The sequence below is a fragment of the Mustela erminea genome, chromosome 9, assembly GCF_009829155.1.
Source record: "Mustela erminea isolate mMusErm1 chromosome 9, mMusErm1.Pri, whole genome shotgun sequence".
Taxonomy (NCBI): domain Eukaryota; kingdom Metazoa; phylum Chordata; class Mammalia; order Carnivora; family Mustelidae; genus Mustela; species Mustela erminea.
In genome coordinates, this window is record NC_045622.1 from 44,970,380 (window position 1) to 44,993,186 (window position 22,807).

Here is a 22,807-nt window from a genome sequence, read left to right on the forward strand (position 1 = left end):
CATCCTCACCAACATTTTTTATCTCTTGTCTTTTTGATGGTAGTCATTCTAATAGGTATGAGTTGCTACCTCATTGTGATTTGGGTTTGCATTTCCCTGATGATTAGTGATGTTGAGCACCTTTTTGGGTACCTGCTGGCCATTTATGTCTTTCTGGAAAAATATATATTAGGTTCCTTTGCCCATTTTAAAAATCATATCATTTGCTTTTTGCTTTGAGTTGTATGAATTCCTTATATACTTTGGATGTTAGGTTACCGGATATATGGTTTGCAAATATTTTCTACTCAGAGGTTGTCTTCATTTTGTTGATAGTTTACTTTGTTGTGTAGAAACTTTCTAATTTGATATGGTCCCTTTTTAAAAATTTTTGCTTTTGTTGCCTTTGCTTAAGGTATCAAATAGAAGAAAAAAATCATTGCCAAGACTGTCATGAACTTTACCCCCTGTGTTTTCTTCTAAGAGTTTTAGGACTTTAGGTCTTAAGTCTTTAATCTGTTTGAATTGATTTCTTTTTATATGGTGTGAGAGAGGGGTACAATTTTATTCTTTTGCACGTGGCTTTCCATGGTCCTGTGTAGGAGATGAATCTCATCAATTGACCTGGCTTGTTTTCCTCATTGTCTCTGAAATCTGTGATTTTCCAAGTCACCTTCCTTGTTCTTAGTGGTTTCCAGGAGTTGAACCTGTGTCGAAATCCATCAGTGTCTCAGGGAAGGATTTCAGTCCTAAATGTAGGTTGTTTGAAGGCTGAAGGCTGGACCTCATAGGCAGGAGCTAGAAAAATATATAGACTATCTCCAGGGAGAAAGTGGTAGTCTGAGTTTTTGCCCATTACCCAAGCACTGGGCTGGGGTATATAGCCACAGGAGGTGTTTGTGAGCTCATTAAGAACTTCTTTGTTTACTACAATCCTGTGAGACTAACTGAATGCAAGTCCCATTGGCTCTCTGAGCAAGGCAATCAGGTGCCCATATCTTTGGTGGCAACTGATAAAAGCAGAGAGAAAATCAACACAATACATTGAAGGCAATGCAATGTGATACAATCCAATACAAAGCAGGAGGGAAAATCACATGGTTAAGGCAGTTGGGGGAAATGGAGGAGAAAAGGGAAGAAAGAAGGTAACTTCCCACAGTAGGAACCGTATCTTATTTATGTTTTTTAAATTTAAGTTTTTCAGTGTTCCAATATTGTTTATGCACCACACCCAGTGCTCCATGCAATACATACCCTCCTTGATACCCACAACCAGGCTCATCCATCCCATCCCCCTCTCTTCCAACATCCTCAGTTTGATTCTGAGTCCAGTCTCTCATGGTTCATCTCCTCCTCTGATTTCCCCCAGTTTGCTTTTCCTTTCCTTCTCCTAATGTCCTCCATGTTATTCCTTACGTTCCACAAGTGAGTGAAATCATATGATAATTGACTTTCTCTGCTTGACTTATTTCACTCGGCATAATCTCCTCAGTCCCATCCATGTTGATAACAAAAGTTGGGTATTCATCCTTTCTGATGGAGGTGTAATATTCCATTGTACATGTGAACCATATCTTTATCCATTTCGTCTGTTGAAGGGCATCTTGTCTCTTTCCATAGTTTGGCTATTGTGGTCATTGCTGCTATGAACATTGGGGTACATATGGCCTATTTTTTCAATGTATCTGTATCTTTGAGGTAAATATCCGGTAGTGCAATTGCAGGGTCATAGGAAAGATCTATTTTTAATTTCTTAAGGAATCTCCACACTATTTTCCAAAGTGGCTGCACCAACTTGCATTCCCACCAACAGTATCTTAGTCATTGTTATATACCAAGCAGGGAAAAACAATGTAAACACATTTATTGAGCACCACCTATAGCCAGTTATCAGATTACGTATTGTTCCATGTACTTTAATCTTTGTAACCTCAGTGCAAAGTGGTTATTAGTATATCTTGAGGAAACATAGGTTAGATAACTTGCCCAATGTGTGAAATACAATGTGTTTCATATACTAGGTCTTGAATCAATATTAGCTGAATAAATGAATACATATTTATTCATATGAGAGATATCTTGTGGATTTTTTTTTTTTTTTTTTGCTGTGCTTCTTCTTTCTAGTCTTTCCTAGAAAAATGCTAAAATCTCTAACTGCAGCTAGAGAAAGGCCTGTGATCATTGGTATGATATCCCAGCAACAATAACAGTAGCAGCAGTAACACATGTAGACTTCCTGTGAGTTGGCCACTGTTTCATTTAATCTCAACAACACTGTAAAGTCAGTAAAATCTTTATTCTTTTATAGATGAGGAAATAGAGGTCCAGAGAGGTGAAATAGCTTGTTAAAATCATCCTGTTGGTAAGTAGTAAAACCGAGATTTGAACCCGAGAGATGAGCCCAGGCTGTACTTGACACCCCTGACCTATCTTGTCTCTAGATACTGCCTTTTACCTAGTGTCAACTTTGGGTTCAAGCCTGGATCAAGGTTTCCCTAATTTCCTCCTTCAGGCCTCTTACAGCCACTCTGGCAACTACTGCTTTCCAACACTGGAGGAAATTATCAGTAGACTTCCCAACTTTTTCTATTGTAGGAAAGGCAAAATGAAGTCATGGAGTAAGGTACCGTTCTCCTCAGCTTTCAGGAGGCAGGGAAGGGGAACATAAGTTAACCTCCCAGATTACTATCTCATCATTTGAACAAATAAAACACAGAATTTATAGAGCTTCTGCAAATCAAATATGCCAAAGACATGAACAGAGAACTCAAAAAGGAAGCCAATTTTAACTAGATTTTTATTTTTTAATTTTTAATTTTTGCCTTGCGATTGGTAACCTTTAAAAAGATTGATGTGGCTGAATCCAGGGAACAACAGTGAAAATGTGAAGGGCATGCTGGGCAGTAAGAAGGTAGTAGAATTGATGGACTATAGGTTCTGGTGAGGTCAAAGTAATGCTAGAGTTGTGGAAAGTGAATGAACAGGAAGAACAGGAGGTAGTGATCAGAAAATGAGATTTTAAAATTGAGAATGTAGAGAATTTGAACTTAATGATAATGACTAAAGCTACAGCAACATAGTCCAATAAAAATATATAAATCATGTATGAAATATTTTAATGAGATATTTAACTTTTTTACATAGTTCTTCAAAACTTGTGTATTTTACACTTACAATGCATCTTAACTTAAACTAGTCACATTTCAAATGCTCAGTTGCCACAAGTGGTCTAGTGACTATTATATTGGATGGTGCAGTTCCAGAGTATGACCATGGGAGTTAAGCAGTTGAGTAGATAGACCAGGGTGTTAGAAAGATCACCTATATGAATACTGGAATCACCAAGAATGTTTCTCAGGCACTGAAAAAAACCATGTCAGACCTATACATAATGAGTTGGAAATACCTCCAAGACACTGAAGTGAAAATTAATTTGCAGTATACAAAAAAGTACTGCAAGGAGAGGCATGCTAACTTGATAGTGGTGCCCTCTGGAGAACAGGATGTGGGAGTGAAGGGGAACTTTCAAATCTTGCTCTATATATTTCTGGGTCAATCAAGTATGTTACATTGAGATGGCATTCATGTATCATCTTTGTATTAGAATTTTTTTAAAAAGAGTTGAAATATGAATACCATTGATCCAGTTATCGGTTTGACTTAGTTTCCCTTAGTCATTTGCCCTTTCCTCAGTTTTGTGAATTATTCTGAGAACACCAAGTTGGACACCTAACTAGCTAGTTTTATTTTTTTCATAAGCACTAAGGTATATCCCACTTTGTTATCTATGATGTCATAAAGCACCCTGGTAAGACTTCCATTTTGCTTTGTGTTGTTTGGAGCCTCAGATGACTGAATCTTATCTCAAATTATACATGGTTAAGACAAAGAGAATGAACTGTGGGGCTCCATTCTGTGCCTTATTCATCAGACAGTGCTCATTTCCTGAACTAAGATAAAGAAATGTTCTCAAAGACTTAAAGTGTTGTAATCTCTTTCCTTAAATTTTGAGCTTTTTGAGGGTAGGGACTGAATCTTTGGACCCCTGGTATCTATAATAATGCACAGCATAAAAGGCACCTAATAAAGTTCCTTTAACAGCACATTTGTTAATGATAAGAGGTTAGAAAGTATACAGAATAAGAGGGCAGGAGAGAGGAATAGGCTGTATGTTAATTTCTGTGTTGCCTTCTTATGAACTGTCAACTACTCTTTCAAAATATAGGTCAAATGTCACTTTCTTCCCTTAGTTTTTACCGCTAACCAAGTAGTTAAAAGCCATATCCTCTATGTGCCCACAGAATTATTGGTGTACTTCTCAAACCTTCTCTTGCTATGTGTTCACATTTTAAATTTCTCTTCTAATTATGAGTTCCTTCTGGGTTAAGGACCATTCCTTATTACATGTTACATGGTACTTGAGATATAAGATACTTAAATGTCTCATGAATATATAAATTTGTAGAGTAGACCTTGATGTCTCAAACTCATTTCCACACACAATAAAGATGAAACTTACATTTAAATACTGAATTACTGAATATTTATTGAGTACACTGTATACCAGGCAAAGGAACAGAAACAAATTGTCCAGTTACTTTTAACTGCTTCAGCAATGCCTGAGTCCTCATCATTAAAAAAACCCCATTATGCTGATTTGGTATCCACTCACTCTTTAATCTTCATGTACAGTTTTCTCGTCTACTTTCAAATCTTGCATAATGCTGTAGACCATTAAATATCCCAAAGGCCGTCTCTAAGACTAGAGGAATCATCATTGCTTTTATCTCTGTCTGACAAAGCAGCAGCCAGTAAAGTAAAACCCTTCCTTTTGGTGGCAATGGAACAGTATGATACCTAAAAAGGAAAAATAATCAAGAGCTTCTTTCGGATGTATTTTCTATGAAAAGTTCATTGATATCCCCCAAATGGATAATTTCTATTCTATGGTCTTTCATATACATAGCAAAAAGATTTAAAGCCAGCTATTTGAAGTACCAAACTACATTATAATTAAAGTGTGTCACTGGCAGCTAAAGAATAAGAAAAGTTTATGTACATTTAAAAAAAAAAATGGGGGTGCCCGGGTGGCATCTGCCTTCTGCTCAGGTCATAACCCCAGGATGCTGGGATCAAGCCCCACATCAGGCTCCCTGCTTGGCGGGGGCCTGCTTCTCCCTCTTCCACTCCCCCTGCTTGTGTTCCCTCTCCTGCTGTGTCTCTTTCTGTCAAATAAATAAATAAAATCTTTAAAAAAAAATGGAGAAAGGAAGGAAGAAAAGGAACAAACAGACAGACTTACTTGACTGCAAGGCGTCCATTTTTAGAGAAAGCCAAACCACAGGGATATAAAACACCACATATTATGCTAATCAGTGAACTTCTCAGAACACAATTTTCCTGGCTTATATTGCCTGGAAAACAAAAGTAAATTTGGTTTCTTTTTAAAATTCAGGACAAGAGTTATTAAGACAGTCTTGTATCCTCACAGAGTAGTTATCTGTACTGTCCTCAATCACAGTGAAAAACAGAAAGAATATTAGAAACTCAGTCTAAGGCACATGATAGACTAAATGCACCATGTTTAAAAAAATGATTTTATTATACTTAAGTTATCTCTTATATATATAATTGTTGCAGAAAGCAATTCCATAAGGAAAATATTAAACAAGTAGACCCAGACATCTGGATTCTAGGTTAATACATTTTTATTGCTATGTGTCAGGCATGTATTAGTGATATGTTGCAAAAAAGAGACCCTTTAAGTGAGTCCACAAGGAAAGAAGGACTAGGACAAATATTTAAACACATAATTTTTAATTGTGCACAATGCTTTGAACGTAAAATGAACAGAAGATTTATCTAGAAACCTAACCTACCCTGAGGGAATCAGAGATTTTCCTGGGAAAGAGATACTTGAGCAGGGACCTGATAAATAGGATTCAGAGGTTCCATCAATGACTAGTTATAAAACTTAAGGTAAGAGGAGGAGGCAGGAAATAACATTAGAAGCCCACAATAGGCTAGCTACCTCCTTAGGCATTTAACATACAGTACTTTAACATCACAGCAGTCCTGAGAGGTAGGTATTGGTAGTCCTGATTTATAGAATGGAGTCTCAGATATTCAATGACTTGTGCATTGTCACAAAATTTAAGTGGGGGGAAGCAGAATCTGAAATCATGTGTGCAGTGTGCCAAAACTTGCTTTTTCTCCAGTATGTTGTCTCTTAGCATACATGAACATGTCTTACCTTTGGTTGTGTATCTGTAAAGAGGACATGACACGACGTGCCCTGCCTAATCATGAGGACTGTGGTGGGGATGAACTAGGATAATGTATGTGAAGGTGCTTTCTAAGTGGCAAAGCAATATACGAGCATTAGTGATCATTATCAACAGTATATATTAATGTCTAATTTTACTTAAACATAAACACATTATATATTAATGAATTTAAATTTACCCAAATACAAAGCATCCGTTACAAGGAGCTTATAAGTGACTACAGTAGACAAAAACGGAAGTGTAGTCAGTGATGCATATGTCTTCAAAGCATCATGTTTAACCTTGAAGCAATGTCTGAAAATGAAGTTGGCCATTATTCCAGAGAAACTAGCTGCTGTTCCAAGGAATGCTGTGCCATATATATTTAAAGTCCTATAGGAAAAACAAAGAGAAAAATTACATTCAACATAATATTCTCTTAATAGAGATACCCTTTCCTGGGTAGTCATTTATTATTATGTATTTACTCAACATCAAGTATTTCTTCAACACTTACTATGCAAAAGACATCTTCTGTGTGTTGAGGATGGGGCAATGAATAAAGAAAAAACATCCCCCTTCTCATGGAATTTGTATTCTAATGAGAGGATAGAAGCCTCTTTCTGAAATCACTTAGAGTAGTTCTAAAATGGAACTCTTTTAAGAGATAAAATTTTGGCCACAAATAAAAATGAGTATGTTCCAATATATAGCCAAATTTATGAGATACCTAAGAATACTGCTTTTGCTACTAAAAAAATTAATTTGCTTAAGTCAAAGTTGTTTACATTTGGTTAGGCCCTCTAACAAATAACTATTTCTTAATTAGAGCAAATATATTTAAAACAATTTGTCTAGGATATGCAAAGAGATTTGACACATCTAGTTTTACTGATTCTGACTCAAACCTAAATTCAAAATGTCTGAGGTCTAAGATTAATGTCCTTTTATTTTATTCTTGAGCTCTGTTAATCTAAGTTGAAATGGTAATATGAAACTATATGTACATCATGGAATCTATATTTCTTTTTGAATTCAGCACTGTGCTGAGTTAATCAATTCTAAACTGAATGTAATTATAATTAAATACCAATTAAATATAAGTAGCTCTCAAAATGGTGTTCTCCTAATTGCTTTTAATTTAAAAATGTTTACTGTATAAATAACATTTCAACAATAGTTTTGGACATTTTCTTTCTAAGAAGCAAAAGAAATTATCCACGGTCCCAATATTCCAACAAACTACTATTTTCATCTGTGTATTTTTTCCCTCAAGTTTTTTCATAAACTCTCTATAACCAACTCAATAAAGTTAATAGGATCTTAGATACTCAGAAACAATGGCAATATAGAAGATGTGCAAATAAAGTTAGAGACTTCCAGTCTGGGTATATCTCTTACTTTTCTTTTCTAAGATATTCAATTTTTTTTTCTATGATTTCGATGATCATTGGTTTTCTGAGTTTTGCATCTTCCAGAGAAAGACTGGGCTGACCAGGTGTGTATGTTGCCATTCTGATGTCCTGGAAAACACAAAATTTCAGAACCATAATAGCTAATGATATTAATAATAAATCTTATAAATTTTAGGTTCAGATTAAAAACGATTTAGATCCTAGTAAAACTGTCATCTGCTTTCACATACTTTGTCAATGATTCAATCAATATTTAGTAGCTCTTATTATCTGCTAGATAATGACTTTTTGTGAAATTTATAGAATACTGATCATCTCTATTTTTACACTTTTATAGATGAGAAAAATAAGGTTCAGAAAGATTGACTTGCCTTAGGACCTAGTGTAGAAGGATAACTTACTGAGATACAGAATTTTTGTTGTTCTTACAGTCTTCCCCAAAGGTAGACAAACTTTGTATTCTTGCTCTAGCTTTTTCAGAGCTAGAAGGAAACAACAGCACTTGTTAACAACTGTCTCCTGAAAGCCTGAGATCATTTTGGAGAGTATGCTGAGTTTCCTGGAGAAGGAGGAGAGCAGGGATTGCCTCACTTAGTGAGAGAGGGATACTCTTCCAGGCTAGGAAGAGGTAATGCTTATGGATACCCTGGATTATGTAAATTATATATCCAGCTCCCTAGGAGCACCTGCGGCAGAAGCACAGCATTTGCTGGAAACTATATGTAGTATACCAGGGAATCTGGACCCATGGCACTGGGCTCCACTGTGGGAAGGTTCCTATGTCCCAAGTGTGGTATCTGAATAGACAGTTGCCAATGTCAAGGGACCACAACAATTTATACAGCAGCACCTTAAAAGAAAGTAAAAAACAGTGATAAAGAAAACAAAGCAAAATTGGATCTTAAGAAAGGATCCTTTCTGAATCTTTTGCTCTGGGTAAGACTCTTGCGTCTCTGTGAAAACTCTTAACAATAACATTTGTTAAATCTTTTGCCATGCTAGCATTATGGGAGTCCAGATTAGCCAACAAATAGATTAAAAAAATTAAGGCCCTTCACAGTTTATACTGACCTCCACTTTACATTAAGGGCATAGACTAGATATCAAATTTCAAGAGTCCCGGGCAAAAGAATTAGAGTGTAATTGTTAAACATCACTGTAATACTCATTTGTTGAAGTGATATGTACCAATCTTAACCCTAACTAATGAAAGGTTAAGTTATCCATGGCATAAACATTCTGAAGGTATGGGCTCCTTTAACTTTCATACATTATTACAAAATGAGTAATAATGGACAAGCTTCTTGCCCTGCATCATTGTAGAAATGGACTCCGGCCAGTACTATTTTTTTCTTTAAAATATCTGAGGGGACAGGTAAAAAATGATAAATTATACTTTCTTATGGATTAGATTTAATCTTCTGGCTCTTTTGGACATCTAAATGGAAAACAGAAGATATAGTAGTATCTAAGGGAGACTCTATATCTAATCCATCTAATATACTATAAAGGCAGATACCAGTAACATGGTAATTTGTCGTATGCTTATTTAAAATAAATGTTTATTTTGCTGTCATCCAATTCCTTTAATTCCCTTATTTCCCACAAAGAAAACTCTAAGGCAATGCCTTGTACCAACCTTATACCTGTCTACACTATCAATACAGACGGAACCCAGACACCCAGTATTATGATTCTAAAACACTGAAACAAGACAAATGCTTACTGAGTGCAAACATTAATCTTCCATCTAGTCTTTGGAAGGCACTGTTACTAAAGCAGAGAAAGAGATTAGTAATTTTCTGATAGACTTTTTAAAAAATATATATATTTATTTATTTCACAGAGATCACAAGTAGGCAGAGAAGCAGGCAGAGAGAGAATGAGGGGAAGCAGGCTCCCTGCTGAGCAGAGAGCCCGATGTAGGGCTCGATCCCAGAACCCTGGTATCATGACCTGAGCTGAAGGCAGAGGCTTTAACCCACTGAGCCACCTAGGTGCCCCTTGATAGACTTTTTAACAAGTACTGAAATGTAAAGACTTTGTGATAACTGACTTTTTTAAATTTTAATTTTCAAAAATTTTATTTAATTTCCAGTTATTTAACACAGAGTCTAATATTGATTTCAGAAGAATTTAGTGATCCATCAGTTATATTAAACATCCTGTGCTGGGGCGCCTGGGTGGCTCAGTGGGTTAAGCCGCTGCCTTCCGCTCGGGTCATGATCTCAGGGTCCTGGGATCGAGGCCCGCATTGGGCTCTCTGCTCAGCAGGGAGCCTGCTTCCCTCTCTCTCTCTCTCTGCCTGCCTCTCCATCTACTTGTGATTTCTCTCTGTCAAATAAATAAATAAAATCTTTTAAAAAAAAATCCTGTGCTCATCATAAGAAGTGCCCTCCTTAATACTCATTACTTATTTAGCCCATCTCCCACCCACCTCCCTCTATCAACTGTAACAAGCATTTTATCTAAAAATTGACTTGTCCAAGGCCACTCAACTGGTCACCATGATTATCCCAGTAAGAGTGTTATGTATTATCCCAGTAAGTGTTATGTATTCAAGTTTATAGTCTGCAAAGTAGTTCTGTACTGCTTTTACGTGTATTATTTTACCTGGCTTTTCAGAATTTTATTTAATATCCATCATTTACATAGCACCTGGTATCTGAAATACCTTAGGATCATTAAAAAGCAGTTGTGTCCTCTGGAATCCATAACCCGACCAAGGTCAGGACAAAAAGGTAGGTAATTTAAAGGCAGAATTAGTGTGCCATAAAAATGAAACCAAACCAAACAAAAAACATGAGAAAAGCCTTAACCTAGCCAGAAGAAGTGTGGGAAGGTTTCCCAGAGTAGTGACGTTTAAAGGAACATCTAAAAGAGAGTTTGGTAGCGGTGGGGTAAGGTGTGGAAGAAACTACACGGAAGTAATTCAAGCTGAAAGCCAGCGAAAGGCCTGGAGACAAGAGAAAAGAAACTGCAAGCAATCGGCACTAGACTTTAAGTCTATTTTCTCTCCGCCTCCTTCCATAACAACTGGGGGCTTCACTGCGTCCCGCGTGGGCTTGGAGGCTGTTCTCTTTAGGTTTTAAAATTCCATCATTTCAGAAGAGCCCGTCAATAGAGGCTGCAGAAATCACGACTCATACGGCCCCAGGTTTCCGCCTACCTTGGGCGCTTCCCCGGGTCTCGCCGGCACCACACCTGCATCCTTCAGGTCAGTCCCAGCCTCACGCCCGAGCGCCGCCATTTTGGTGGCTCACATGACTAGCGGTGGGCGGGGACCCAGAGCGCCCGGAGCGGGAAGTGGTGCCGGCTCACGCCTCTAGCCTGCGGCCCCGGCCCTCCCCGGTCCAGTCAAAAGCCGCGCCCTCCATCCCGGCTGTGATTGGGCGTGGCGTCCAGAAATGAGGGCCGCTCATTGGCTTCGAGGAGGTCCAGAGGGCCGTGGGCCCGCCTTCTTGCCAGCCCTACATTCCCTTACCCTGCTATTTGTTAACCTAGCTCCCTCTTCACTCTTGCTGAGGGCGTGCGTGGGGCGGTCCGAGCGCAGGGATGTTGCTGCGCGCTTTCCTCTCTTCTGGGCATCTCCGTTAGCTGGGGCCGACCTGCCGGCCCTTTCACTCCTTGAAGGAGTTCTCCCCTTTGGCCTGGTTCGTGTGTTAAGGCTTCGGCTTCCTGGGCACCGCCTCCCTTGAGCCCCCAACCGGCCGCCAGAGCAGCCCCGACTACCTCCTCCCCCCGCAGCGGTCTGACTCCTCTCCCAGTCTCTAGTTCCCTGGTATTCCATCCTTTCACCCCGCTTGGAAAGGGACCAGAGAGAAAATTTCCCCCACTTCCCAAGAAGAGCCCTCTGCCAGCCGATATTTCGAGGTGGGGGCGCTGCGAGGAGGCCTGGCGCCCTTTTGTGCACGTTCAGTGCCCAGCAGTATCTCCCAGACCAGCAACCCCCGACCCTCCAGTCTCCATGTCTTAGAGAAGCCAAATTCGAGAGTTATATAATTTCTAGTGCTGCTGTTTCTCCTGCCTGAGGAAACGCTTCATCGCGTGGAGGGTGCAGGACATTTCTGTGCACTTCTATATAAGAACGGGGTGTGGGCAGGGGTGGCCAGCGGTAGCAGAGAGATTTCTTGTCTTTTCTGCAAAAGGAAGGTGGGTAGTTTGGAGAGAGATTGAGAGAAAGGGTGGATGTGGAAGCCAAGCAGCAGAACTCTCATTTAGGAAATCGCGAACCGTTTGCACAGCTTGTGCTCACATGCCTAATACTACTACATCGTCTCAGAAAACACCTTTGGGGGAAGGTTTGACTTCTCTTGAACAGTCTCGGTGTTTTTCCTCGCCGGCTAGGGAGCTGCTCGGATGCGAAGAGATGGCATGATGTGAATGACTCCAGTGTGAAGAAATCTGCTTCGCCAACTCATCCTGCATCAAGTGCCCATTGAGTAGCACTGTCACTTTAATGTCTCCATGCCAAGGGATTGCTTTCCTTCTTTTCAATCCTCTCGTTAATACATGGGAGGATCAGAATCAGAGGGGCATTAAGGATTAAGCCCGAGGGGCTTGGAGAGCACAGAAGAAAAAAAATGAAAGTGACAACAAGCTGGATCCTGTCTTACTGAGGGGGTGAGATCTGGAACTCTGGTCCAGTAAATAAAAAGGGGCCTTTCAGTCAGTCTGTGTTCTGCCCCAGAAAACTGTTCAAACTCACCCACCTTTCTAGAGACCAGAGGCAAAAAGGTTTTTAAAAGTATTTTTTTTGTTGTTGTTGTTGGGGAGGGGGTTACATTTTTCTTTAAAGAATTGAGGATCTTTATCATCAATCAGTTCATCTTTGAATTTGATCATGTACGGAGTAATGAGACAGCTGTGTAAATTTGGTTTGTGCCTTAATTGAGTTAGTCACTGAATTCCAAAAATGTTGATGTCTGAAGAGGAGTTTTAATAACATTTTCTATGCTTACAATAATTTTCTCAGTTTTTTTAAACAGAATAAATATTTTATAAAAACTGAAAAACTTAAGGTTATTTTTCTCTGAACTCTGTGGGCAGTGTCAAAAGTTTAATTGTGGGAAAAACACATAATTTTTTTCCTCTATCTGGAGGAGAAGACAGCCTGGATTTCAAAATTGAGCAGTGAAGTGGTTTGCAACAGTTACCTGGCTCTTGGCCTCAGTCCAGCTGAATCAAGTTGAGACCTGAAAAGAGATCTTGGATCCTGTGGCAGTGCAAAGACCCAAGAATGCCAGTCAAGAAGAAAGGTGGGCTATGAGGCTTCCTATATAATATATGTTTCCCCCTTTTCTTGGTTCTGGTGTTTGCTGTTTAAACTGTATTCCATTTGAGAGTAAAATTTTGCTTGGGTTTTGGGAAATATTTATTGTGATACTGTCTTTTCTGTGGTACTCATTCAGTAATATTTTGCTAAAGTATAGTGAAGTAAGACTATAGTAATTAATTACAGACATTGTGATTTCATAACTCAGGTTGTCTAAATTACTGTTTATAATCAGCATAGATTTGATACCATAGATTTGAGCTTTTGTTTAGCTTGTTTTTTTTTAGCTTGTCAACGGATACTTTTGAACAGACTTTAAAAATGAAACTTGTACAGTGGAGCTCTTCTTCATGGACTTAATATTTACTTATTTAAAGGTTTTATTTATTTATTTGAGATAGTGAGAAGAGAGCATGAGTGAGTGCGGTGGGGCAGAGGAAGAGGGAGAAGCAGACTCCCTGCTGAGCAAGGAGCCCAACGACGTGGGGCCAGATCCCAGAACCCTAGAATCATGACCTGAGCTGAAGGCAGACACCTAACTGACTGAGAGGCTCAGGCACCCTGGACTTAATATTTATCAAGTGAATCACATAGTTGTAAAAGATAACAAAATTGTACTGAACACAGTTGCAGATTTGCTAATCATTTGATTAGAAATAAATTTCATACTTGGGTTTGCTCTAGGGTAAATATTCACTTTTGTGATAAAGCACTGGTAAGCTGCCGTGCTTTTCCAAATTCATGCATTGGCGAGTTTCCCAAGTCAGGTAAACCCCTGATTCCCTCCTCTCTGCCCAGAATTGATCAAGATCCAGTGGTTTTCTAAAGTATAGTTTGTTACAGGTTGGACCATGGAATTCACTTTAACCTAGATTTATCCCAGGTTAACTTTGGGATCCTAATGAAACCAGTTTTGTTTTTTTTTCTTGTTTCTGTTTTTTTTTTTTTTTTTTTTCCCCCTGACATGGTGTGGAAAATCAGATCAACTATAAAGACTTTTCTCAAGAGTTTTGAACAAAAATTTTTTCACAGTTATATGAGTTTGCTACAAACTGAAACTAAAGTTCAGGGTAAATGTTTAAGGGCAACCTCACTCTGCATGATGTTTACTCCTTCTACCTGTGGATTTGGAAGGTGCATTGAGGAAACTTATTATCAGTGAGATGTTTTATCCAACAGGTTTCTGTAGAGATGGACAGTGATATATATAAAACCTCAGAAACACATAGAAACGTTCCTTTGTACATTGGATTTGAGACTGGGATTGTTTCCTTCTCCTGCTCTCTCCTGTAATATCACTGAGATAAATAAACTGTCTGTCAGATTTTGGAGCCATACCTGTCTAGACCTGACACAGGTGGTTTATCTGGATCAAGAATGGTTTTGGCAATATAGCCAATAAATGGCATGGCTCTTAGACTTACTTACCATGTGTTTTTATTCTCTCTACCACTTATTGTTCTCTGGATGTTGTCCCTTCTGGACTGCCTTATTTTAGATTAATAATTGATTTTAAACACATTGTGTATGTGTGTATGTAGCAGGGAGAGAAGATGAGGAGGCGAGAGAAAGGAGAGAGGCGGGGAGAGAATTGGAAAAAAAGTTACCTGGGAAGGAGGTGGAGGATGAGCAATTGATATTCTAGGTATCACTTAACTAAGCAGGTGTCTTTTTTAATGAAGTCCTTAAAAAAATATTATTGAGGTAAAATTGATAACACGATGTTACATTAGTTTCAGGTTCACAACATAGTGACTGGACAAGTATATACATGATGCTATGTTCACAAGTGTGGCTACTATCAGTCACCGTACAAAGCTATTATAATACCGTTGACTATATTCCCTGTGCTGTACCTTTTTTCCTCCTGACTTCCTCATTCCAGAGCTGGAAGCCTGTACCTCCTACTCACTATTTACCTATTTTGTCCATTGTCCCTACCCCCACCACCTGTCTGGCAACCATCAGTTTGTTCTCTGTATTTATGGGTCTCTTTCTGTTTTTTGTTTGTTTATTCAATTGTTTTGTTTTTAAGATTCCACATACTAGTGAAATCATATGGTATTTGTCTTTTTCTCTGACTTATTCACTCAGCATAGTACTCTCTAAATCCATTCATGTTGTCAGATGGCAAGATTTCATTCTTTCTATGGCTGCATAGTATTCTAGTTTGTGCATGTGTGTGTGTGTATGTGTGTGTGTGTGTCTGTTTACTATATCTTCTCCATTCATGTACTGATGAATACTTGGGTTGCTTCCCTATCTTGGGTATTGTAAATAATGCTGCAATAAGCACAGGAGTGCATATATCTTCTTGAATTAGTGTTTTTGTTTCCCTTGAGTACACACCCAGTAGTGGAATTCCTGGATCATATAGTATTTCTGTTTTTAAATTTTGAGGAACCTCCATAATGTTTTCTATAGTGACTGCACCTGTTTGCATTCCTACCAACAGTAAGAAGGTTGATCTTAAGGTTTCTAGCCCCAACAGGCTGAGTTTCTTAAAACGTTCCTACCCTTGAAGGATGTTTTAAAAATTGTAGTGACATGATTGAAAATTATAAATTATGAGAAATAATTTAATGTTTATTTCCTTCCGCATTTCTTTCTTCTTTTCTCCCTCTTTTTCCCTTCCCTCTCGCTTCCTCCGTCTCTTCTTTCCTTCTTTAATAATGGATTGATGGTAATGGTCAACTTTTTAAAGGAATCAACAAGTTCTAATTAGCAAGGCAAGTATATATTTGGGTTATGCTAAAATCTATGCATTATGTAATTTGTGAATTGATCTACTTAGAAAAACAATTTATGTTGTTTTTAATCTTTTAAAACTACTTAGCATTAATATATATATATTTGGATCTTATAGTAAACTAGCCAAATAAATTATGACATATGCATTATATTTTTAATTGGCTAAACTTACTATTTGTATTACATATAAAATATAAGTAAAACAAAAATTTTAAAGTATAACCTAGATTTTTTCTTCAGAGATTAGTGTCTTTTGTAATCTTTTTTTTTTTTTAAGATTTTTATTTATTTATTTGACAGATCATAAGTAGGCGGAGAGGCAGGCAGAGAGGCAGCAGAGAGAGAGAGAGGAGGAAGCAGGCTCCCTGCCGAGCAGAGAGCCCAATGTAGGACTCGATCCCAGGACCCTGAGATCATGACCTGAGCCAAAGGCAGAGGCTTTAACCCACTGATCCACCCAGGTGCCCAGTATCTTTTGTAATCTTGAATTATTTTTCTTTCTTCATTGTTACATGGGGTAGATATGATGAAGGAATTAAATTAAATGTAATTTTAACAGTAGCTATCCATATGAACCAAGGGTTTATTCATTGCTGAATATATTCTTATTAAAACATAAATTTTCATAAGATATTCATCTGGTTTTTATTTTATACTTTACTGTAAAAGTAGAGAGGAGACTGGTCTGGGTTGCAACATAAAACCGTGGTGGGAAGTGAGAATGGGTGTGACATCTTACTAAGTCCATTTTTAGGTTCTTTCCTTGAACTAGGTCTTAGATAAGCTGAAACCCTCATATTCACTGCTTTTTTGGTTTAAGACATTATTTCCTATCTCTTCTACTCCATTCTTCATGTTTTTATAGATTTCAGGGTTTTTTGTTTGTTTGTTTGTTTTTTAAAGATTCTTCATTTCTTCATTAGAGATTTTTTCCCCCAACAGTTGCTTTTCATTCAGGATTCTCTTATCTATTGTAATATCTTGATTTGCTCTCACATGAACCGTTAGGACATTTTTGACCTATCTGTGAGAATTCAGGGCTAATCCAAGATATTGTATTAGCATTGTCTCACGTGATGCAGGATCATGGAGTATCAGATGGGGCTAATTTGACAAGACTTGTTGAATTGCTCCAATCTGATTTCATGTGGGATTAATGTAAGAAATAAAAGTTAATGATAGATGAGTCCCTCTCAATGTTTTCAGTAGGAAATTGCTATTTTAATGATAAAATACACTTCAACAGAATTTTCTTAGTATATTGCAGTTTTTTTCTCTGTAATATCATTAAATGTGGGTAAGAAATCTTGCTTTTAATACATTGAGGTTGATGTTCACTTTATTTCTGTGCTTAAAAACCCATCTTATTAACTATCCTCTAGCTTCTTTTAAAGTCATATAGAAGTCTGTCTGATGTTTTAAATTTATATAACACTTTATTTCCTTTAAATTCTTTTTATAGCTATTTTCAGTAATATAATAGAGTATGTATAAACTTATTTTTATCAAGTACCTAAAGTTAAATACTATCATTTTCATAATCATATGTTTTGACATTATTCTTTTTAAAGGAATCCAAAGAGTGTTGTGTAATTAGAATTCTAAGACTTGATATTGCCATGTATCTCACTGGAATCCTTGAAATTGAGATTATTGTTGACTGAGTTCACAGTCTTTCCTTTTGGTTGACCATACTTTTTAAAAAGTGACATTTTTTTCTTCTTTTTTTTGCTTCCTCTTTTAAAACTCTCTTGTTCATTCCTTCCTCATTCGAAGTTTTCTTCTTTCATTATCTGTTTCTTGTACTTTGTGGCTTAATTTCTTTTTTATAGTATCTTAATAATTTACATTTACCTTTTGTTATCTGGATATATTCTCTTCACAGCTCTAGCTGTACTTAAATTCCTAGAGTTTTTTTTTTTTTCAGTTTCTTTAAAGGGGAAAATGTGTGCCTGAATGACTGTACCTGAGTGGCTATTTTATTTCTTTTGCAGCATATATTTTACTAAATTTGTTTGAACTTTCATATTTGCCATACCAGTATTACCTCTAGACACTTTTTCCATTTCACAAAACTTTGCGTTTTTTTCCAGCCAATAAAACTCAAAAGAGTTAAGAACTGAATCTTCCCAGAGAGGCATAGGAAAAAATAGTTTTCAAACTTCTCCAATTTCTGCAAGTTAAAGTAAAATAGATAATTTACTAAAGATTTTGTTAGATTTAAAAACCCCTCAAAAGGGTCATATTGACCTTGGTTATGAGAATTATTGGAAATCATGACACTATAGACTCTTGATGTTGGAAAATACTCATCAATCCAGGATGCATAAAGAGAAAGCAATCTGGAGGGAGAAACAGCAGAATACTTTTTGTATTCCATGACTGATTAAGAGTATACCGTGAAGCAAACAATAGACATGGTATTAAAATGATCTGTTAATTGAATTTATTTTACAAATCTTATGTTTTGGGAAAGTGTGAAAATGATAAGCTAATGACTTGATACCACAAAATATTTGAACTGTTAGGTTTTTGGGAAACTGCCCGAGTGTTCCATATATGGTAGAATATTTTCTCCTTTAGGCCTATCCTTGGTTACTTTTTTTTTTTTTTAAGATTTTATTTATTTATTTGACAGAGAAAGATCACAAGCAGACAGAGAGGAAGACAGAGAGAGAGAGAGGGAAGCAGGCTCCCTGCTGAGCAGAGAGCCCGATGCGGAACTCGATCCCAGGACCCTGAGATCATGACCTGAGCCGAAGGCAGCGGCTTAACCCACTGAGCCACCCAGACGCCCCCTTGGTTGCTTCTTGAATAGAAGAGTCTAGTCAGTGGGACGATGTACACAAGATACTGGATTTTTTAAAAAGATTTTATTTATTTATTTGACAGAGAGAGAGAGAGAGATCACAAGTAGTCAGAGCAGCAGGCAGAGAGAGAAGGGGAAGCAGGCTCCCTGCTGAGCAGAGAGCCCGATGCAGGGCTCGAAGCAGGGCTCGATGCAGGGCTCGATGCAGGGCTCGATCCCACGACCCTGGGATCATGACCTGAGCTGAAGGCAGAGGCTTAACCCACTGAGCCACCCAGGTGCCCCAAGATACTTGGGATTTTTAAAACATGGACTTAAGTCTTTTACTTCAGGCATGCCTTTGATCAGCCAATCAATCAATTGCTCATTTATTTTATTTTACTTTTTCAGTGTTCCAAGATTCATTGTTTATGCAATTGCTCACTCTTTTATAACAATATATTCACTAAACTACAAGAATGTCCTTTATTCTTAATTATATACTCTCATTATATGCTTGCATTAAAATTTATTGTATAATCATTTTAGTGATTATGAAATATTTTTTACTATGAGCATAAGATGTATAAAATCTTTTTTTTTTTAACTGGTAGAGGAGGGCCTCTTCTTCAGCTAGAATTCCTGCTCAGGAATTTGTATCTGTCAAGGCACGAGGACTCTGTATCCTCAATGTAGGTTGCCTTGTCAGCAAAGGGTCATGAGTTTTACCCGGTCTCTTCTGTCCAGTCAGTCATTCTGAATTCCAAGTAGTAAGCTTTCTGCATAGGTTCAGTTTTTAATAAATTTCTCAAAGCTATTTCAAGAATTATGGCCAAACTACCTATATTATGAAACAGTTCTCCTGACCTGATTTGTTTTAGAATTTAAGACCAAGAGGAATGATGTACTATAAAGTAGAAAGAAAATGAACTAAGTTAAAACTTTCAAAGATTATGGGTAAGTATGGCAAGATTATGTATCCTATTTCTTCTGATGACATTATTTTACTAGTCACTGAGGCCCTAACTCTGTTAGATAAGATTTTGAAGTTTCTGTAGGGGGCCTATCATTTTGGAGAGATATGACATCTTTATCATCTACAGTGTGATAAGACTTGGAATAAATCATTAAGTTCTGTTCTATTTAAATTCCTTATAGGTAAGCAACCACAAATTCTTTTAAAAGCTAAGTGTGCATGTATTTAAGGAAATAGCTTTTCTTCCATTTTTTATTCTATCATTTATCCACTCACCAAAGATTTCTGAGTGCCTGCAATATACCAGACACTATGCTAGGTGTGTTTTTTCCAGTCAGAAATGATATTTAGTATATCCTTTATGATGTTTAAAATTATTAAGGAGGTAAATGTGGAAACAGGCAATTTCACTGTTGTGCAGCGAGGTTAACACACTGTCATGTCATAGAGCACCCAACATTATCTAGAGGAATCAGGGAATTCTTTCTGGAGAGGTGACAATTAAGATGAGACAAAGAAGACCAGTAGAGGTTTACCAGTGTGGGAGATGGTAAGATGCTGTTTCAGGTCATTATTTATTTTCTTTGCCTTCAACTTACCATCATGACCTCTATCATCATCATCATCATCATCATCATCATCATCATCATCATCAACAGCAGTGATTGTGAGAAAAAATTTAGACCAGCAGTCAGACTGGCTTCTAGAAGGGACAAGATTAGATAATCATTGAGATGGGTTCTTAGTCTATAAATTCAGTCTTGTAAGGAATATCCATTTTCTGTAGCTTAACTTTATTTTTAAAATTTTTAATTATTTATTTAAAAGATTTTATTTATTTATTTGAGGGAGAGAGAGTGTGAGAGAGAGCAGGAGGAGAGGGAGAAGCAGACCCCCTGCCGAGCTGGGAGCCTGATACAGAGCTCCATCCCAGGAGCCCAGGACCACGACCAGAGCTGAAGGCAGATCATCAACGGACCGAGCCACCCAGGCGCCTGGTCAACTTTATTTTTGATTCTCGGTCACTGAGTAGTGGACAAAGTCACTCTAGTCACTTTTGAGGTTTCCCTACTTTTCTGGGATTGTGGTAGAGTTCCACCCGGAAAGGCGGTATAATCTGGTCATTGATCATCCTATATAGAACAGCTTACCCCTAAGACATGAGTTGTCTGGATAGTTCTTTCTGGTCTGGTAGTGATTTGCTACTTCCCAGACATGTTTTTTTTTTTTTTTTTTTAAAGAGACAGAGATCACAAGTAGGCAGAGAGGCAGGCAGAGAGAGAGAGGGGGAAGCAGACTCCCTGCTATGCAGAGAGCCCGACGTGAAGCTTGATCTCAGGACCCCGAGATCATGACCTGAGCCAAAGAGAGAGGATTGACGCACTGAGCCACCCAGGTGCCCCCAGACATGGGTTTTTTACCCCAGAATTTCAGTATTTCTCTTTACCTCGATGGAAGTATGATGACATTCCTTGCTGGGTTCTTTCTGCCTTCCAGGCAATGGTATAAGGAAGCAGAGCCTAGATCCCTGCTGCCTTGGAAACCAGAGACTTCTCTCTCTTTCCTTCAGCTGAGGAAACCTTTTTCTAGACTGGGGAGGAGCTAAAATATCTCTCTGTGTCTCTCTGTAAATACATGTGAATCTTTCTTTCATCTTTGTAGCAAATCCTTTTATTCTGAGAGTTTAGGCTATAGGAAAGCAAAATGGGAATGATTTAAAAATCTTTCTGTTTTTGTCCTGGCACATACCTGCCTTGAGGTAATCAAATACAGTACCAGTTACCTGCTTAGATGAGAAGAAAGAAAATGGGCAAGTTTAGGGAGAGAATAAAATTGATATCTCAAAGTGCCAGTCTCCCACATGTACAAAAGAGTTTACATGCCTCCTTATGATGATGCTACCAGGTGACCTTGTGAAAATCAAGTAATTCTCCTGAATTTCAGTTTCCTTTTCTAAAAGGGGTTTAATATGTTCCCTACCTCTTAATGTGTGTTATTTCTTTTCTACATCAAATAAGGTAATGTATCTGAACTTTACTTTTATAAAGTTAGTTAGTGATAGAATTAGGACCAGAAGCTCTTCCAATGTTCTTTTCATTGTATGAGTATGGTGTTCCTGGAACAAATGAATGGCATCGTAGTGCAGTGAAGAAGAGCCCAGGGATGGAATCCAGTCTTTACCATTGGCTGGCTAAGTTATCTAAAGCAAGTTAACAGATTGAGCTTCAAATTCCTTATCTTAAAACATAACTGTACTAATAATACTCACCTCTTAGGATTAATGTGTTGGCCAAATAAAAACATCTAGTCCATGTAAAAGTTGTAAGTAGGAAAGTGCTACAGAAATGCTTATCATCAGAATAATTTTTTTCTTTGGTCCACTGAAGAGGAAAGGTGTGTTCAGAGTCAGTCCCCTTCTGTTAGTGGTCTAGGTCTAGCTTCCTGGTCAGCTTTTGGAGCAAGCCTGCTCAGATGTGACTGAGGACACATCTGCTTGCAGACAGGAAATGCCATACTATGCTTTTTAAAAATATTTTTTGGTTACACTTCTTCTGGGTATTATCTCTTTCATTGGTGCTAAAATAATTTGTAAACCTTCCTTTATCTACAGAATGGTTATAATCTTTAGATTTGCTCTAAGTCTGGTCATTTTTTCCACTGTTCAAATTTGAAGTTTTATCTATTTTTTCATTTTTTTAAAAGATTTTATTTATTTATTTGACAGAGAGAAATCACAAGTAGATGGAGAGGCAGGCAGAGAGAGAGAGAGAGGGAAGCAGGCTCCCCGCTGAGCAGAGAGCCGGGTGCGGGACTCGATCCCAGGACCCTGAGATCATGACCCGAGCCGAAGGCAGCGGCCTAACCCACTGAGCCACCCAGGCGCCCCTCATTTTCTTTTTCTAGTTTGCTACAACTGGAATATTTCAATATTCAACTGTAGGTGAAATTTGCTCTAGTCTTGCTTTCTATTTATTACTACTTAACCTTGCAATTTCCCCATTTCTCTTTAACAATTTTATAGAACTGAACAATTATAGAATTTAACAGTTCTATAGAAAATCTGAAAACATGGCTTATTTGAAAGGTAGTAATAAAAATTTGCCTTTCTGTATAATATCTTTTTGTTTCAACAGTGGAAATACCATATCGACAGGTGTTTGTTGAAGTATATTAAAACAGTTTTTTGGGGGGGAAGGAGTAAAGTGTAATTGCCAAAATTACAGAAAGAAGAAATACTACGATCTTTCCCAGGAAGTCAGGTTTCATTATGGCATAATATTTTAAAATAGGCTTTGGTGCTGGACTGATTAGGATTTGAATCCTGATTTCAGCACTTACTGGTTGTGTAGCCTTGGG

At 37.8% G+C, this 22,807-nt stretch overlaps 2 protein-coding genes across 2 annotated transcripts in view; one reads left to right on the top strand and one right to left on the bottom strand.

Moving 5' to 3' along the window:
• Positions 1-4,499: 4,499 nt before the first annotated feature.
• On the bottom strand, positions 4,500-11,010 carry TMEM126B (transmembrane protein 126B). The gene is given in 6 exon segments (XM_032359179.1): positions 4,500-4,679; positions 4,681-4,836; positions 5,282-5,393; positions 6,445-6,638; positions 7,647-7,768; positions 10,830-11,010. Coding segments are annotated over 6 exon segments (690 nt in total). The 5' UTR covers positions 10,911-11,010; the 3' UTR covers positions 4,500-4,654.
• A 1,794-nt stretch (positions 11,011-12,804) lies between these two features.
• DLG2 (discs large MAGUK scaffold protein 2) overlaps positions 12,805-22,807 on the top strand; it is a 2,075,147-nt gene continuing 2,065,144 nt past the window's right edge. Inside the window, exon 1 of the mRNA XM_032356653.1 lies at positions 12,805-12,918. Within this exon, the coding sequence (XP_032212544.1) occupies positions 12,900-12,918 (19 nt within the window). The 5' untranslated portion in view covers positions 12,805-12,899. The remainder of the gene's footprint in view (positions 12,919-22,807) is intronic.